Here is an 18,269-nt window from a genome sequence, read left to right on the forward strand (position 1 = left end):
CCTGCTGGTCACGTAGCCAACATCAGCACACAAACCCTGATCTCTCGCTACTTACTGACGTGCATTTTTGGACGTGATATCATTAAACGAGGGGTCACTTCTCACCTGTGTTTTTGTGACAGAACGTAGTTTGGGAGATCAGACAGACTCATGCTGGTGATGGATGGTGTAGTGTGTGACCCCCCATCACCCATCAGTCGTGTAGTGTGAAATACACACCGACCTGAAAGACTCCCGATTACAAGAGATCCAGGCGTGTAGTGAGAACTGTACAGCGTCCCGAACACTTGGAACGTCGTGTAGTGTGAACTTGGCATTAGCTAGGCTGCAGACGAATATTAGCATACTTCCTTCTTTAACTGAGATAGTAGACTGCCATCCATCATCTGTTCATTCATCCATCTGTTCATCCTTCCAGCAATCATCCATACATCCACCCATCCATCAGCAACATACATTATTTTAAGTTTTAACAGTGTATGAAGGCTAAATCTTACTTCAGTGGTTTCTACACTGTTAGCACAATGTCACACAGTAGCAGAATAACACAAGTACTCTAAATAAATGTCATGAACTTGTAAATATTAGAAACATTCTAATGATCTTCAGACATACATGAACGGTTCTGCACTGGGGTGGTGGAGCTGTAGGTTAACTCACATCTCCACAGTGCTGGACATGAAATAAAGATCATTACTGTGCTGATGCTGACAGAACGGTGCAATAAATAAATGGACGGTGTGTTAGGGTAGGTGAGCAGAGGTGAGGAGGATCTGGACCGGTGTGCTGGTTATCTGTACGGACCTCTCACATCACCTGGAACGTCTCACAGTTACAGAGACGAGGCTTCATCTCTTCATTTAATCACCACAATAACGTTTCCATAAATAATTCAATAATAAAGATCTCCTACAGATCTAATAGATCCAATCATTCCATTAACTCTCACCAGTATAGCTCCTATAAAACCTGATTAGTGCTTAACCCTGGCTATAAATGTACAGAACTGACTAAGTGATTGTTGGGCACCTCAATCCAAAAGCATGGAAATGTATATGGATTCTCCCCCACCTCCTTTGTGACTATAACAGTCTCTACTCTTGCTGGTAAGGTTATCACAGGGCAGAGACGGGGACTCGAGTCTGCACACACAGCGACTTCAGACTCGACTCATTACTCAGACAACAAGAGTCTCTAGCATCAGCACGTGTTAACATTAGTTACGTGTGATAATTATACAGTATATTATCTCTAATTATTATTATTAAAATATTTTGCTGTCTAATAATAATAATAATAATAATAATAATAATAATAATAATAACGCTCCGGCCATCTTAACCCACAACACACACAATGTGTAAATGTTCCAGCAGCTTCCGGTGTAGTGATGAAGCGTCGCTCCCTACTCCCTACACAGTCTGAAGTTCACTTCATCTGAACATTCTCGTTACCTCTGGATCAGAATCTGACTTAAAATGGTGGAGTACCCTACGTAGTGCACTTCACAGGAACGACCGGGGTGAATGGAACGCTCCTACAGAATCGGTGCTGATGGTTGAAAGACGCTTTCTGAACCAATCAGAGCTTCTGATTGTAATTGTTAGTAAGAAATGCTGTTATTTGCATTTATTCGGTTTGCGTCACACAGATGACGCGGTAATGAAACGCTCGATCGGCTTTCTAACCACTTCCTGTTTTACTTCACCACCGGGAAAAGTTTGGAGGTTTTTAATTATAAGCACATTTACAAAATAACGGATTCTGTTCCTAATGGGACGCACGCTTATAAATGTAATAGCATCTGGAAGAACAGAAGCTCAGGTAAGCAGCGGTTATGATTGTTTTTGCCGTGTTTGGGATTTTGGCCGCTGTGCCGTGATTTATCGAGCGCTTTTGTTCTGTAATGAAAACAAAACGTATCAGTTGAAGCTTTTAACTGGAACCTTCTTGTTACAGAAATTACATTCATTTACACAATGAGGAGGAAAGTAAAGACACGAAGTAAAACGGCTAAATACACTCGCTAATCTGTTGTTGTTTTTATCTGAACTTACAGATTATTTCTTTATTTCTACACTACATTAACTTGTGAACGTCTCTGTCACAGGGTTATGGACTGTGGTGGATGTTTCTGTAGATCTCATTTTCTGAGGCCTGGTCCACACTAGTGCACCTTCAGGTGAATCGTATTGAGAAGGTTCTCAGGTTTCCATGTGATCAGTGAGTAGACGTGATGAGAGCTGGTGTGGTGGCATCTCCAGTCAGGGATCAGTCAGGCTCCAGAGTGTCTTCATATTTGCTAGTGTGTGTGTGTTGTGGTCAGCAGTGTACAGTGTATTTGAATGTGTCATGTGGTTCTGCTAGCCAAAACAAGGTCATGTGACCGAGGACCATTAGCGTCTGAACTTTAATGCTAACACACACACACACACACACACTCTCCTGAGGCTGCTAATTGAAATGCTGATCTACCCCCTGTGGACCCGGTGGTCTCTTAGGCCGCCACCGTTTGACCCTGAGCTTTCTGTGCTGGGAATTCTGGGAAGTGAGCCAGACATGCATTAATATGGTAGGGAGATTAGCCACAAATAGCATCAGCGAGGTTCTGTGAGGACACGCCGTGCTGATGGGTACCGCTGGTGCTCTCTCAGTGCCCAGTGCTCAGACTATTTCACACCTCTCAGTTCTCTCTTAATGACCATTAGACATCCCAGTGACGTCCCACATCTGTCCCGGACCTGTACTGGTGCACCGGGGGCCCCTCACTGGTGGCCCTGACTCCAGCTATACTGATTCTGGGCTGCCTGTTGATAATTCCTGGTCCCTCATGTGTTCACCTGTACTGGTTGGGTGTGTTCAGTCCCATGTGGGTTTGTATGGGATTTCCCAACCTCACACTGCTCACAGTTAGCCTGTAGTGGGGCAGTAAGGACGTCTACTGGGTCCAGATCACCCCATGATGTGTGTTCAGTGACACCAACGGTTCAGAACCTGGTGTTGCAAAGCTAGCTGGCATAAAAAACGTGAGTTGAATAGATGGATGCGATCTGGGCATTTTGCAGGGGGTAGCGCTACCAGGATGGGAAATAAAAGCGCTCAATAGAACCCTGGTACCAGTCTCTGGATTCTCACTACAGTTCCTGGTGAAGGTTGGCGCGACGTGTTTGCTGGTAGAGAAGAATTAGAATTAATGTAAAGATCAAAGACCCATTGATGCTGATTGCTAACCCTAACCCTATCGTTTGTGTCCTCAGGAATCGAGCTGTGTCTGCCCGGCTGGCGTTTCTCCATGACGATGGTCGCTAACTTTGTGGTGTTAGCGGGGCAGTTGCTGATGCCGGGCCTCGCCACTATCTGCTCGAACTGGCAAATACTGCAAGCGGTGATCATCTGCCCCCTACTGCTCATGCTCACCTACATCTGGTAGGTGAACACGCCCGTCCACCTGTATATGGACCGGTGCTTACTGTGTGTGTGTGTTACATGTGTTTTACCATCCCTGTTTCCAGAAAAGTCAGGATGGGGGCGTGTTCCTCCCCTGTGTTCCCCCCTGTGTTCCTCCCTGTGTTCCTCCCGTGTTCCCCCCGTGTTCCCCCCGTGTTCCTCCCTGTGTTCCCCCCTGTGTTCCTCCCTGTGTTCCTCCCCTGTGTTCCTCCCTGTGTTCCTCCCCTGTGTTCCTCCTTGTGCTCCTCCCTGTGTTCCTCCCTGTGTTCCTTCCCTGTGTTCCCCCCTGTGTTCCTCCCTGTGTTTCTCCTGTGTTCCTCCCTGTGTTCCCCCTGTGTTCCCCCCTGTGTTCCTCCCTGTGTTCCCCCCCTGTGTTCCTCCGTGTTCCTCCCTGTTTTCCTCCCGTGTTCCTCCCTGTGTTCCCCCCCTGTGTTCCTCCCGTGTTCCTCCCTGTGTTCCCCCCGTGTTCCTCCCCTGTGTTCCCCCCTGTGTTCTCCCCCTGTGTTCCCCCGTGTGTTCCTCCCTGTGTTCCCCCCGTGTTCCTCCCTGTGTTCCCCCCCTGTGTTCCTCCCTGTGTTCCCCCCCTGTGTTCCTCCCTGTGTTCCCCGCTGTGTTCCTCCCTGTGTTCCCCCCCTGTGTTCCTCCCTGTGTTCCCCCCTGTGTTCCTCCCTGTGTTTCCCCTGTGTTCCTCCCTGTGTTCCCCCCGTGTTCCTCCCTGTGTTCCCCCCGTGTTCCTCCGTGTTCCCCCCCTGTGTTCCCCCATGAGTTCCTCCCTGTGTTCCCCCCCTGTGTTCCTCCCGTGTTCCTCCCCGTGTTCCCCCCTGTGTTCCTCCCCGTGTTCCCACCCTGTGTTCCTCCCTGTGTTCCTCCCTGTGTTCCCCCCCTGTGTTCCTCCCTGTGTTCCCCCCGTGTTCCTCCCTGTGTTCCCCCCCTGTGTTCCTCCCATGTTCCTCCCTGTGCCCCCCCCGTGTTCCTCCCTGTGTTCCCCCCTATGTTCCTCTCTGTGTTCCTCCCCTGTGTTCCCCCCTGTGTTCCTCCCTGTGTTCCTCCCGTGTTCCTCCCTGTGTTCCTCCCCTGTGTTCCCCCCTGTGTTCCTCCCCTGTGTTCCTCCCGTGTTCCTCCCTGTGTTCCTCCCGTGTTCCTCCCTGTGTTCCTCCCGTGTTCCTCCCTGTGTTCCCCCCCTGTGTTCCTCCTGTGTTCCCCCGTGTTCCTCCCTGTGTTCCCCCGTGTTCCTCCCCGTGTTCTCCCCGTGTTCCTCCCTGTGTTCCCCCCTGTGTTCCTCCCTTTGTTCCCCCCTGTGTTCCTCCCTGTGTTCCCCCCCTGTGTTCCTCCCATGTTCCTCCCTGTGTTTCCCCTGTGTTCCTCCCTGTGTTCCCCCGTGTTCCTCCCTGTGTTCCCCCCCTGTGTTCCCCCCATGAGTTCCTTCCTGTGTTCCCCCCCTGTGTTCCTCCCGTGTTCCTCCCTGTGTTCCCCCCCTGTGTTCCTCCCTGTGTTCCTCCCCGTGTTCCCCCCTGTGTTCCTCCCCGTGTTCCCCCCTATGTTCCTCTCTGTGTTCCTCCCTGTGTTCCTCCCGTGTTCCCCCCGTGTTCCCCCCGTGTTCCTCCCTGTGTTCCCCCCTGTGTTCCTCCCTGTGTTCCTCCCCTGTGTTCCTCCCTGTGTTCCTCCCCTGTGTTCCTCCTTGTGCTCCTCCCTGTGTTCCTCCCTGTGTTCCTTCCCTGTGTTCCCCCCTGTGTTCCTCCCTGTGTTTCTCCTGTGTTCCTCCCTGTGTTCCCCCTGTGTTCCCCCCTGTGTTCCTCCCTGTGTTCCCCCCGTGTTCCTCCGTGTTCCTCCCTGTTTTCCTCCCGTGTTCCTCCCTGTGTTCCCCCCCTGTGTTCCTCCCGTGTTCCTCCCTGTGTTCCCCCCGTGTTCCTCCCCTGTGTTCCCCCCTGTGTTCTCCCCCTGTGTTCCCCCGTGTGTTCCTCCCTGTGTTCCCCCCGTGTTCCTCCCTGTGTTCCCCCCCCGTGTTCCTCCCTGTGTTCCCCCCCTGTGTTCCTCCCTGTGTTCCCCGCTGTGTTCCTCCCTGTGTTCCCCCCCTGTGTTCCTCCCTGTGTTCCCCCCTGTGTTCCTCCCTGTGTTTCCCCTGTGTTCCTCCCTGTGTTCCCCCCGTGTTCCTCCCTGTGTTCCCCCCGTGTTCCTCCGTGTTCCCCCCCTGTGTTCCCCCATGAGTTCCTCCCTGTGTTCCCCCCCTGTGTTCCTCCCGTGTTCCTCCCCGTGTTCCCCCCTGTGTTCCTCCCCGTGTTCCCACCCTGTGTTCCTCCCTGTGTTCCTCCCTGTGTTCCCCCCCTGTGTTCCTCCCTGTGTTCCCCCCGTGTTCCTCCCTGTGTTCCCCCCCTGTGTTCCTCCCATGTTCCTCCCTGTGCCCCCCCCGTGTTCCTCCCTGTGTTCCCCCCTATGTTCCTCTCTGTGTTCCTCCCCTGTGTTCCCCCCTGTGTTCCTCCCTGTGTTCCTCCCGTGTTCCTCCCTGTGTTCCTCCCCTGTGTTCCCCCCTGTGTTCCTCCCCTGTGTTCCTCCCGTGTTCCTCCCTGTGTTCCTCCCGTGTTCCTCCCTGTGTTCCTCCCGTGTTCCTCCCTGTGTTCCCCCCCTGTGTTCCTCCTGTGTTCCCCCGTGTTCCTCCCTGTGTTCCCCCGTGTTCCTCCCCGTGTTCTCCCCGTGTTCCTCCCTGTGTTCCCCCCTGTGTTCCTCCCTTTGTTCCCCCCTGTGTTCCTCCCTGTGTTCCCCCCCTGTGTTCCTCCCATGTTCCTCCCTGTGTTTCCCCTGTGTTCCTCCCTGTGTTCCCCCGTGTTCCTCCCTGTGTTCCCCCCCTGTGTTCCCCCCATGAGTTCCTTCCTGTGTTCCCCCCCTGTGTTCCTCCCGTGTTCCTCCCTGTGTTCCCCCCCTGTGTTCCTCCCTGTGTTCCTCCCCGTGTTCCCCCCTGTGTTCCTCCCCGTGTTCCCCCCTATGTTCCTCTCTGTGTTCCTCCCTGTGTTCCTCCCCTGTGTTCCCCCCTGTGTTCCTCCCCTGTGTTCCTCCCTGTGTTCCCCCCTGTGTTCCTCCCTGTGTTCCTCCCTGTGTTCCCCCTGTGTTCCTCCCTGTGTTCCATCATTGTTTCTATTAATTTCTACTTTGTAATGTGTGATGAACTGAGGGCAATGATCATCTTGCTGAAATAATCTCGGACTTTCAAGGAAAAAAGGTCACCTTGATGAGAGCCAAGTCTCTTTAAAATTCCAAAATGTACTCTTAAAAAGGAACTCTTAATGCTTCAGCACACCAAGAGATTTTGGAGAGTTTCATGCTCCCAACTTTGTGGGAACAGTTTGGGGATGGTCCCTTCCTGTTCCAACATGACTGTGCACCAGTGCACAAGCTCCATAAAGACGTGGATGAGCCAGTTTGGTGTCCTGACCTCAGAGTTCTGACCTCAACCCGAATTAGAGCGGAGACTGTGAGCCAGGACTTCTCGTCCAACATCAGTGTCTGACCTCACAAATGCGCTTCTGGAAGAATGGTCAGAAATTCCCATAAACACACTCCTAAACCTTGTGGAAAGCGTTCCCAGAGGAGTTGAAGCTGTTATAGCTGCAAAGGGTGGCGACATCATATTAAACCCTATGGATTAAGAATGGGAGTCACTCAAGTTCATGCGTGTGTGAAGGCAGACGAGCGAATACTTCTGGCAGTATAGTGTACCTTAATGATGCTGTGGGACCTTGAGAAGGTTCAGAAGATAGTGTTTACTGGCTGGGTCTTAAGAAAGGGAGGAAGAATGGACTCCACCCTGAGCTGAGTCACTGGTGCACTTGTATAACGTACCGCTCAGGTGTGGCCCATAACGCTACATGAGCTCGTGGAATGATTGAAAGTTCTCACACTTCATGTCAGTCTGACCTTTCTGACCCTAAATTAGTAAACACAAACGTTTGCATACGACTGTTTATGAAATGTTGGTGTTCATATATTTATGTCCTCTCAGGTTGTTCCCGGAGTCTCTGCGCTGGTTGTTAGCGACGCAGCAGTACAGTCGCTCGAAATGGCTCATCGAGCGCATCGCTAAGAAGAATGCTAACCCGGAGTCGCACGAGCTCATCACAGGTAAGTACTAACGAGTACTAGTGATGCTAAGACAGTACGGTAATGTGACATCACTGGTGTAATCGTAACTGTGTGTGTGTATCAGAGCTCAACAGGGTCCTGGAGAAGAAGCCTAAGAAGACGTGCATAGTGAAGATGGTGGGCACGAGGAACCTGTGGAAGAACATCGTGGTGCTCTGTGTTAACTCGTAAATATTCTTCTCTTTATTCTACTGCTATTGTGGTTCCATAGATGAGAAGATCTCCATCAGTTTGTAAGCTTCAACTTTTAACCATAGTGGGAGACCAGGACCAAGAAGGTCTGCAAATGCTCCAGTCTGCATAAAGGGTGAAGGTGTTCTCCAGGGTTCACCATGGGATTCACCCATTCATTAGGAGTTCTAGCCCCAGCAATGCCATATCCACCTGAAGTCAGGGGGGAGACGGAGCAACACCAGGTCATTTCCTGCTCCTTAGAGCACAAAACCAGGTTTGGTTCGAGTTTGCTGTGGAGGAACTCCAGTGGTCTACTAAACATCCTTGAGATGAACTGGAATGTCGATTGTGAGCCAGGCCTTCTTGTCTCAGATGTTCTTTTCATCAAATGGCCATGAAAGTGTGAGGACTTGTGGGTGATTCCACTCAGTAAAGGTTCAGGACATCACGGTGACATCACTGCAATATCTCTGGAAAGTTCTAACTCATCCACTTGTGGTGAGGAACCAGTTCCAGAGGTTCTGGCTAGTGAATCTGCCTGAGTGGACAAGAGCAGGACTGTAGGATTTTAGTAGGAGTTTCTTCCAATCCACAGTCATCTAACTACCCATAATGCACTTTGCAGAAACAGGACTTAGGGCATGGTTTCAGACCCAGGCAGAAGAAGTTCATCTGGTCTCGCTCCTCTCTCTGCAGGTTAGCAGGCTATGGAATCCACCACTGCTTCGCCCGCAGCATGATGGACCAGAACGAGGAGCGCGTCACCATGTTCCACAACTTCTACGCAGATTATTACACCATGGCGGGGATCGCCCTGGCAACCTGCCTGGCACTGTGCCCAGCGGTGGGAACAATGGGGCGTCGTGGTGGACTGTTACTGTTCATGATCATCACCGCACTGGCATCACTGCTGCAGCTCGGTCTGCTCAACTGTAAGCACACACACACACACACACACATACACACACACCTAAACACACACACACACACACACTCATACACACACACCTAAACACACACACACACACACACACCTAAACACACACACACTCATACACACACCTAAACACACTACTGATTCATTCAACTTTAGGCTCCTGGCCAAAAGTATGTGGACATTGACCACTGACCATTTAAGCATCCCATTCTTTCACCAATCAGCCATAACATTAAAACCACCTCCTTGTTTCTACACTCACTGTCCATGTTATCAGCTCCACTTACCATATAGAAGCACTTTGTAGTTCTACAATCACTGACTGTAGTCCATCTGTTTCTCTACATGCTTTGTTACCCCCTTTCATGCTGTTCTTCAATGGTCAGGACCCCCACAGGACCCCCACAGAGCAGGTATTATTTAGGTGCTGGATGATTCTCAGCACTGCAGTGACACTGACATGGTGGTGGTGTGTTAGTGTGTGTTGTGCTGGTATGAGTGAGTGGAGTTTTTAAACACCTCACTGTCACTGCTGGACTGAGAATCGTCCACCAACCAAGAATATCCAGCCGACAGCGCCCCGTGGGCAGCGTCCTGTGACCACTGATGAAGGTCTAGAAGATGAGCGACTGAAACAGCAGCAATAGATGAGCGATCGTCTCTGACTTTACATCTACAAGGTGGACCGACTAGGTAGGAGTGTCTAATAGAGTGGACAGTGAGTGGACACGGTATTTAAAAACTCCAGGAGCGCTGCTGTGTCTGATCCACTCATACCAGCACAACACACACTAACACACCACCACCATGTCAGTGTCACTGCAGTGCTGAGAATCATCCACCACCTAAATAATACCTGCTCTGTGGTGGTCCTGTGGGGGGCCTGACCATTGAAGAACAGCATGAAAGGGGGTAACAAAGCATGCAGAGAAACAGATAGACTACAGTCAGTAATTGTAGAACTACAAAGTGCTTCTATATGGTAAGTGGAGCTGATATAATGGACAGTGAGTGTTATACAGTTAGTCTGTTTAGGCGTGTCCTGTTTTTGTACTAGCAGAGAGTATATTTGAAACAGATGTGCAACACACACACACACACACACACACACACACACACACACACACACACACACACGCTGATATGTGATTGGTTGTAATTAGACAGTAATCTATTTGCTCTGTTTGTGTTTCTCTGTTTCCGGGTTGTTTGTGGATTCAGTGCTCGGAAAATACAGCGTCCACCTAAATATTGGTAAAGTACCACACACACACACACACACACACACACACACACACACACTCACAAACACACACACACATACACACACACACACTCACACAAACACACACTCACTCACTCACACACACACACACACACGCACGCACAAACACACACTCACTCACTCACACACACAAACACACACACACACTCACACACACACACACAAACACACACACACTCACTCACACACACAAACACACACACACACACTCACACACACACACACACACACACACACTCACACACACACACACACACACACACACACACAAACACACACACACACACACTCACACAAACACACACTCACTCACACACACACACACACACACGCACGCACAAACACACACTCACTCACTCACACACACAAACACACACACACACTCACACACACACACACAAACACACACACACACTCACTCACACACACAAACACACACACACACACTCACACACACACACACACACTCACACACACTCACACACACACTCACACACACACACACACACACAAACACACACACACTCACTCACACACACAAACACACACACACTCACACACACACACACAAACACACACACACTCACTCACACACACAAACACACACACACACACTCACACACACAAACACACACAAACACACACACACACACACACACTCACACACACTCACACACACACACACATACACACTCACACACACACACACAAACACACACACTCACACACTCACACAAACACACACACACTCACTCACACACACAAACACACACACACACACTCACACACACTCACACACACACACACACTCACACACACACTCACACACACACACACACTCACTCACACACACAAACACACACACACACACTCACACACACTCACACACACACACACACACACACAAACACACACACACACACACACAAACACACACTCACACACACACACACACACACACACACACACACACACTGTATTTACACATTTCACGTTGTTGTGATTCAAAAGAATCGGAGTTGAGTCGACTCTGGAGCTTTGGAGTCGATTCAGTACAAAGTTGATTCCACTTCAGTCACTGTAACCTAAAAAAAACAATAAAACCCTGAACATTATTACTGTAAACATCACACATCATGTTTCAGCATGTCCAGAAACTTTTGGAAACTACATTAACAACATTATTGTGACCAAAACACGTCGGCTAATTCATGTTAACGTTACCTAAAGCTCAATTAGCACCATGTTTACATTGTTTTGTTTTCTGAGGTAAACATTTAGCATATTAGCATGCCGGCTCATGGACTGACCCCCCTGTGGTTCTTCTCCTGCAGTTGAATCAGACACTCTGAACTCCAACTTCTCCAAGGCGTTCTCCATCATTGGCATGTTCTCCTCTCAGGCCGTCAGTAACCTGAGCATCTTCTTCTGTGCTGAGATCACCCCCACGGTCATCAGGTGAGCTCGTCCACACCGCACTGCACGCTGTAGGCTGGAACATACCAACACTACTGTACAGGGGGGGGGGGGGTGTGTGTGACGTTTAAACACACCTGTAATGGAACTGCTTTGTCTATATTTTATAAATTTAATGTTATTTTTACTTTCTCCTTAGTGTGTTTAATCTTTATAATACGAATGTTTTTATTTATCATGGCTATAAAGTTACCTTTGCGTGTAAGATCGTTCCGCACTGATCTGCTGTGTCTGGTCGATGGGATGCAGTCATGTAGCGCCCTCTGCTGGTGGAACTATAAACAACATGCAGAATAAATACACAACCACAACATTAAGCATATTACTATCTGTTCCTGAAGCTCTGTTAGTACACAACATGGTCAAATGTATGTAGACACTTGACCATTAACTGGTCAGTGACAGGACAAGACCAGGCACTGATGTTCAGAACAACAGGAAACAGAAATATGAATAAGATCTTCCCTGAACCATTGCCACAAATTTAAGAGTATATTATTTATATCTAACTAATGTTATACACCTGTCAGTGATGGGTTTAGCCAAAAACACACCTGAACTCCAGAAATCAGACTCTTTATTGTTCACAAAGTACCAGATGTACAAGGAATTTCTCTTGGTGCAGGTGTCAACAAACATACAGTACATAAAATAATACAATATAAATAATACAGTAGGAATATTATATATAAGCATAGAATTGAATAAAGAAATGATGCAGTGACATGAATAGCAACATGCACTGTGCAATAGAGATGTATAAGAATACAAATCCTTTATTGTCATTGCACATTTTACTTGTACACTTGCACAACGAAATTGAAATACACCCCCCCCCCCCTCTCGGTTCAAGAAAAACAACAACAGCAAACAATAATACTACTATATACAAATAAATGGAGGGATGTGAGAGTAGTCCTTATTAGGTACGCTGATGGCCTGGGGGAAAGAAGCTGTGAAGGTGACGCTTGGTCTGAGTCTTTAAGGCTCTCATTCTCGGTGACCAGGGTGTGAAGAGGAGGGGTGTCCACATACTTTTGTCTGTATTGTGTAATTGTGCTATAAACCAACCTGCTGAAAATAAAGAACATGATGGACTGTAATAAAACTATAGCATCTATCACAGAGCATCAATCACTCACTCATTCACATTTAGGGGTAATTTAGAGCAGCCAATCCACCTACTGCATGTCTTAGGGAGGTGGAAGGACACCAAAGAATCCAGAGGAAGTCCACACTGACAGAGGGAGGAGCTTTTTCACATTACAGACTGGAACTTGAAGCAAAGATGGATTTCAGAACCCTTGTGGATGTAGCAGCTTTTGGTTTCTCCAGTTTTTTATGGTTGTCATGAGAACTTCTCAAGCTTTTCCTTCTGTGGTGGACTGAGTAGCTGAGTTACACCGTTTTGCTCTTTTGTTTCTTCTCAAGTCCCTTTACTTTCTTGTTTAGGTTTCTCTCTTGTTTCCTCTTTGGTCCTAGACTTGTCTTCCACATCTTCGCCCATCCAACACATGGCGTAGTCGGTAGAGCGCTCAACTTCAGGGTTGATATTTATTTGTGCACTTGTTTAATTGAGTTTCGGTTGATTGTTTCCTCTGATTATCATTATTCTATATTCTTTGGTTTCCTGGTTGAGTCTCCACCACTTGAGTTCTTCTTTTGGTCTGTTGGTCCTGGATTCTGTAAAGTTGCTTTGAGACGATGTCCATTGTAAAAAGCGCTATAGAAATAAATCTGACTTCACCACGTTGTGGCCATGGACGTTTGGTCACTCATTATTCCTGTGTACTCAGCTGATGGACCTGGTTACTGTATGCTAACCCTCGTTCTCTGTTGTGTGTTCATCAGGGGCGGCGGTCTGGGCCTGGTGTTGGCGAGCGCCGGGTTTGGGATGCTAACTGCCCCCATCATGGAGCTACACAATCAGAAAGGCTACTTCCTGCACCACGTGATCTTCGCCTGCTGTACGCTGATCTGCATCATCTGCATCCTGCTGCTGCCCGAGTCCCGGCACCAGCCCCTCCCCGAGTCTCTGTCCGAGGGTGAGGGGTACACGCGCCACCCGCTGCTGCCCCCTCACAAGAAACCTGCCGAGCAGCGCCACCTGCTGCCCGACGCCCACGCCCGCAGCTACGCCCACGACCACGCCAACAATCGCGCCGACGACAACTCGAGCGTCAAAGGGACGCCGCTTCACACGGTCGCCGTTTCCACGGTGGAGTCCACCGCCTCGTCCACCATCGCCCTGGACGAGCCAGGTGACCTGGACAATGACCTTAACGCTGTGAGACTTAGCGTCCTGAAATGCAACGACTCGACCCCCACACCAGAGAGTCCCGCTGCAACGGATTCACTTCCTGATCTCATCATCAATGCCCCGCCCCCTGAGACATCAGAAACCCCGCCTCCTTTAGATACCAACAACCATCCAGAATTCCCATCAGTGCAGGACAATGACACCAACTCTTCCACAGGTGCCAGTGAGGGCCCCACAGAGCCCGTAACCCCGCCCACTTCACACATAGCCCCACCCCAAACGACTTCCTCCCCTATAGACTCGGACCCCCTTCCTGACCTGACTGTGACAGTTCCAGCTCCCCCCGTAACGATGGACTCCACCGTCTCCTCCCCCATAGACTCGGACCCCCTTCCTTTTCCACCCCCATCACCAGTCTCCGCCCCTTTAAAACCGACGTTAGACCTGACTGTGACAGATCCAGCTCCCCCTGTAACCATGGACTCCACCGTCTCCTCCCCCATAGACTCAGCCGTGGACTGTACCATCAGCCCTGCTAACGGGGGGGCGTCGTCCTGACCTTACGGCTCCCACAAGCCACTGCAAAGGGATCTAGTGACGTAATCAGGAGGGGGAGGAGCTTACCTGTGCTGTACAGGATGCTGACTGAATGGCAGCCTGGATCACACTGGAATCACTGATGCAGTGAACATCTGGAACTGGAACTGTGTCCCAACTCTGGGACCTAGTGTACTTTATATTAGTGTGCTTCATTCTAATTGAAACACGCCCAAAGGGAATTTAACTGTTAGTCATTGTTTGATGTTTGAAATGCTACGCTAAACGGAACACACAGTGGGTGTGGCCTAAAGACTCGAGCACACTGCCACGCCCGAACATCCCGAACCAGTCAGACTGGATTATACAGTACACACAGGAAGGGCGTGTTCCATTACACACGTGTCTGAAAGTGTTGGAACGGATCCTAAATAACCTCTAAACCTTAACCACTCGACCGTTACCACTGAACCCTAACCATCAATCCCAACCACTACACTATGAGCACTAACCCCGAAGCCTTACTCAACACTAATCCCATACTGGGAACGGTTTACATAGAAGTGAGGGAAACACATGCTAGTTCATCCACCCCTAACCTGCACCACTAATCACTACAACATAAACCAACACTACTAATCCCACCACCCCTAACCTGCACCACTAATCACTACAACATAAACCAACACTACTAATCCCACCACCCCTAACATGCACCACTAATCACTACAACATAAACCAACACTACTAATCCCACCACCCCTAACCTGCACCACTAATCACTACAACATAAACCAACACTACTAATCCCACCACCCTGAACCTCCACCACTTATCACTACAACATAAACCAAAACTACTAATCCCACCACCCTGAACCTGCACCACTAATCACTACAACATAAACCAACACTACTAATCCCACCACCCTAAACCTCCACCACTAATTACTTCAACATAAACCAAAACTACTAATCCCACCACCTTGAACATCCACCACTAATCACTACAACATAAACCAAAACTACTAATCCCACCTCCCTGAACATCCACCACTAATCACTACAACATACACCAACACTACTAATCCCACCACCCTAAACCTCCACCACTAATCACTTCAACATAAACCAAAACTACTAATCCCACCACCCTGAACCTGCAACACTAATCACTACAACATAAACCAAAACTACTAATCCCACCACCCTGAACCTGCACCACTAATCACTACAACATAAACCAAAACTACTAATCCCACCACCCTGAACCTGCACCACTAATCACTACAACATAAACCAAAACTACTAATCCCACCACCCTTAACCTCCACCACTAATCACCACCTATTGAACAAAAACAACCAATCATTGCACATTAAACCCAAAACCACTAATCCCAGACTACTAACCCTCTACTTCCTGTGTGATACTGAGGGATGATTAGATGATTTTACTGGGTGTTCAGTTTCGGGACGTTCCCGCTGTCCGTGTTGCCCTTCATCACCACGGCGACAGAGCATGCTAATGTTAATGTTAAGCTAATGTGAACTAATGTAAACACGCGGCGTGATGATGTCATCGTTCATACGTGACATGTGACTTGTTGCTTTACGTGGTTTTTATTACGATGATGATTTTATTACACCGTGGTGTCGGCGAGGGTTCGTAACAGCTGAGGGAGCAATAACGATAAAACCACGATGTTTCTGTGATTAACGAGGTTTTTACCGATGATGTGAAGCGTTTCTGGGTTTGTTTCTCTGTAATGAGCTGAAACATTCGGTTCGGTTTCTCTTTAAAATCATAATTAATTCATTATAATTATTCATATTTACCGTTTTCTTCAGATTATAGAGCCAAGCTAAGCAGCATTAGCATTAGCTCCAGCATTTACAGTACTGTTACACTGTCTACAGTTAGCTCGGTGCTCTTATCGAGGTGCTAATGCTAATGCAGAACGATCAGGTTAGCAGAACTACAGTAACTTTACAGGGACGCGATTCATCACTACACCTCTAGGGGGCAGCAAAGGTTCAGAAATGGGAGTTTGTGTCACGTTTAAAAAGACGATTTTTAACGTAACACTTTTATTGTTATTTATTTTATTTTATTACTTTATCGGCGCTGTGCTAACAATATCCATCTAAACACAGTTAAATGATGAAGTTAAACGTTAGCTTAGCTCAAATTAATGTAAAATACAGCCATAAACATTCAACATTAGCAACATTGATCATTATTACCCAACTACCAGCTACTCAAATCCTCAATCATGTCAGATATGCTAACATCATTAACCAGTTCATTAGTTAGTGCTAGTTTTAGCATAAAATACTGCTCTTATTTGCCAACATTGAAATAATAGCAACATTACCTAAGCTACAAGCAGCGCTACACTAACAAATTTCAACAATAATGTAGATTAGCAAAACATTAAACCACATTATTGTTGAATTGAGCTTTGCACTGTGTCAATGTTAGTCAGCTATGTAGCTAAATTAGCCATTAGCAAAAAAAAATACAACATTTAGCAACAGAACATGAGCTAACAACAATGTAATTCCACAACAGAACTGTTGCTAAAACAAGCTAATTTATCGACTCACTGATAAATGCTACACAATATAAGATCCCCACCTTAGCCGTTATGCTAGTACATTTAGCTGCTGGTTTGTTAGAAGTTAGCATCATTTGTATATTGTTTTAATTCAGGGTGGCGTATAATCTGAAGAATACGGTAACATGATTTTAATTTTATGACTTTTGAACACAATAGAATTAATTAATGAAATGTTTTAATTTTAATTGATGCTACATTTGCTAACTGTCAAAAAAGAGTGTTGTGCTAGCAGCAGGAAGTGAAGTATTGATAATTAGCCATGATGTTTTTGCTAAATGTGACGAGTTTGTTACTCAGCAGGAGAAAAAAAAAGTAACATGTTAAGTGATTTAGCTCCTCCTGTTAGCGTGCCATTAGCGCAGTGTTCATACCTGCACACGTGTGTCAGCGTTTGTGTCATGACTAAAACCGCTACATCATGTGTTATGCATGGAATAAACACGCCAACATGTCTGCTGCATTCAGTGTGTCGTTCATTAGCATCGCATTTAGAATGATAAAAACATGCTAACCGAGGTGCACTGATGCTGTATTACGCAACTGATTAGCAATATTAGCTTGTTTTGATCATTAATATATTAGCGGGTACAAAAAATTTTACTTGGACCCAATTTTAAGTAAGATCATCTTAACAAACAATTGTTCATAAGTGCAAGGTACATTGAACAGTGGTCTCTTTACAAGGGTCAAAAAAGCTAATTAAATTAACTTATACTAAGAGTAAATGTATCAGATGTCAGACTAATTTAAAATATTTGTGTCAGCTAAAACTGTAAGTCCCTAGAACACAGGTGACCACAGTCAAGTTAGCTTTACATTACAACGAGCTAAAATGCTAAAGTTTAGTTTCTTATATTCTGCACCTTAAACTGTTTATCAAATAAACATTAAACACGTCTGCAGGAGTTTTGTGCTCAGGTTGTGTTAACCGGTCAAAATAAGCAGGAGTTTGTTTGGAGGAGAAAATATGAGGCGCTCTACCACTGTACCTGCTGTAAAGCATGGTGGTGGTAGTATTACGCTCTTGTGCTGTTTTGTAGAAGCTTAAGAACAGATGTTACCTTGAAGACCGGATAGTAAGTAGAAAATAAATCTGTTAAAAGCAAAGCTAAAAAATCAGCACCAAACACCAGAGCTGACATCTCGCCGTTTCGAATCTCAGCTCTGCTATCCGGCAGACTGGGCGGCTACATGAACAACGATTGGCCGTTGTTCATACAGGGTGGGAGCCAGATAGGGACCTCATAACTGATGCAATTACGACCTCTGCTGGCTGGGGTCAAGTAATGGCAGCAAACGACAAACAAAAGAGACGCCAACAACGCGTCCTCAAACAATGGTAAGTTATCAAGATATGAAAACACAACTCAAATTCTCCCCACACTCCCGTGGAGAAATAC

General features: G+C 47.5%; 1 protein-coding gene across 1 annotated transcript in view; it reads left to right on the forward strand.

The window, feature by feature from the left end:
* The window catches only part of slc22a23 (solute carrier family 22 member 23), a 46,015-nt gene extending 28,693 nt beyond the window's left edge, over window positions 1-17,322 (forward strand). Inside the window, exons 4-10 of the mRNA XM_062994596.1 lie at window positions 3,258-3,426; window positions 7,439-7,557; window positions 7,643-7,745; window positions 8,449-8,684; window positions 9,911-9,943; window positions 11,309-11,432; window positions 13,302-17,322. Of these exons, the coding sequence (XP_062850666.1) occupies window positions 3,258-3,426; window positions 7,439-7,557; window positions 7,643-7,745; window positions 8,449-8,684; window positions 9,911-9,943; window positions 11,309-11,432; window positions 13,302-14,268 (1,751 nt within the window). The 3' untranslated portion in view covers window positions 14,269-17,322. The remainder of the gene's footprint in view (window positions 1-3,257; window positions 3,427-7,438; window positions 7,558-7,642; window positions 7,746-8,448; window positions 8,685-9,910; window positions 9,944-11,308; window positions 11,433-13,301) is intronic.
* The last annotated feature ends 947 nt before the right edge of the window (window positions 17,323-18,269 follow it).

The sequence above is a fragment of the Trichomycterus rosablanca genome, chromosome 4, assembly GCF_030014385.1.
Source record: "Trichomycterus rosablanca isolate fTriRos1 chromosome 4, fTriRos1.hap1, whole genome shotgun sequence".
Lineage (NCBI taxonomy): Eukaryota > Metazoa > Chordata > Actinopteri > Siluriformes > Trichomycteridae > Trichomycterus > Trichomycterus rosablanca.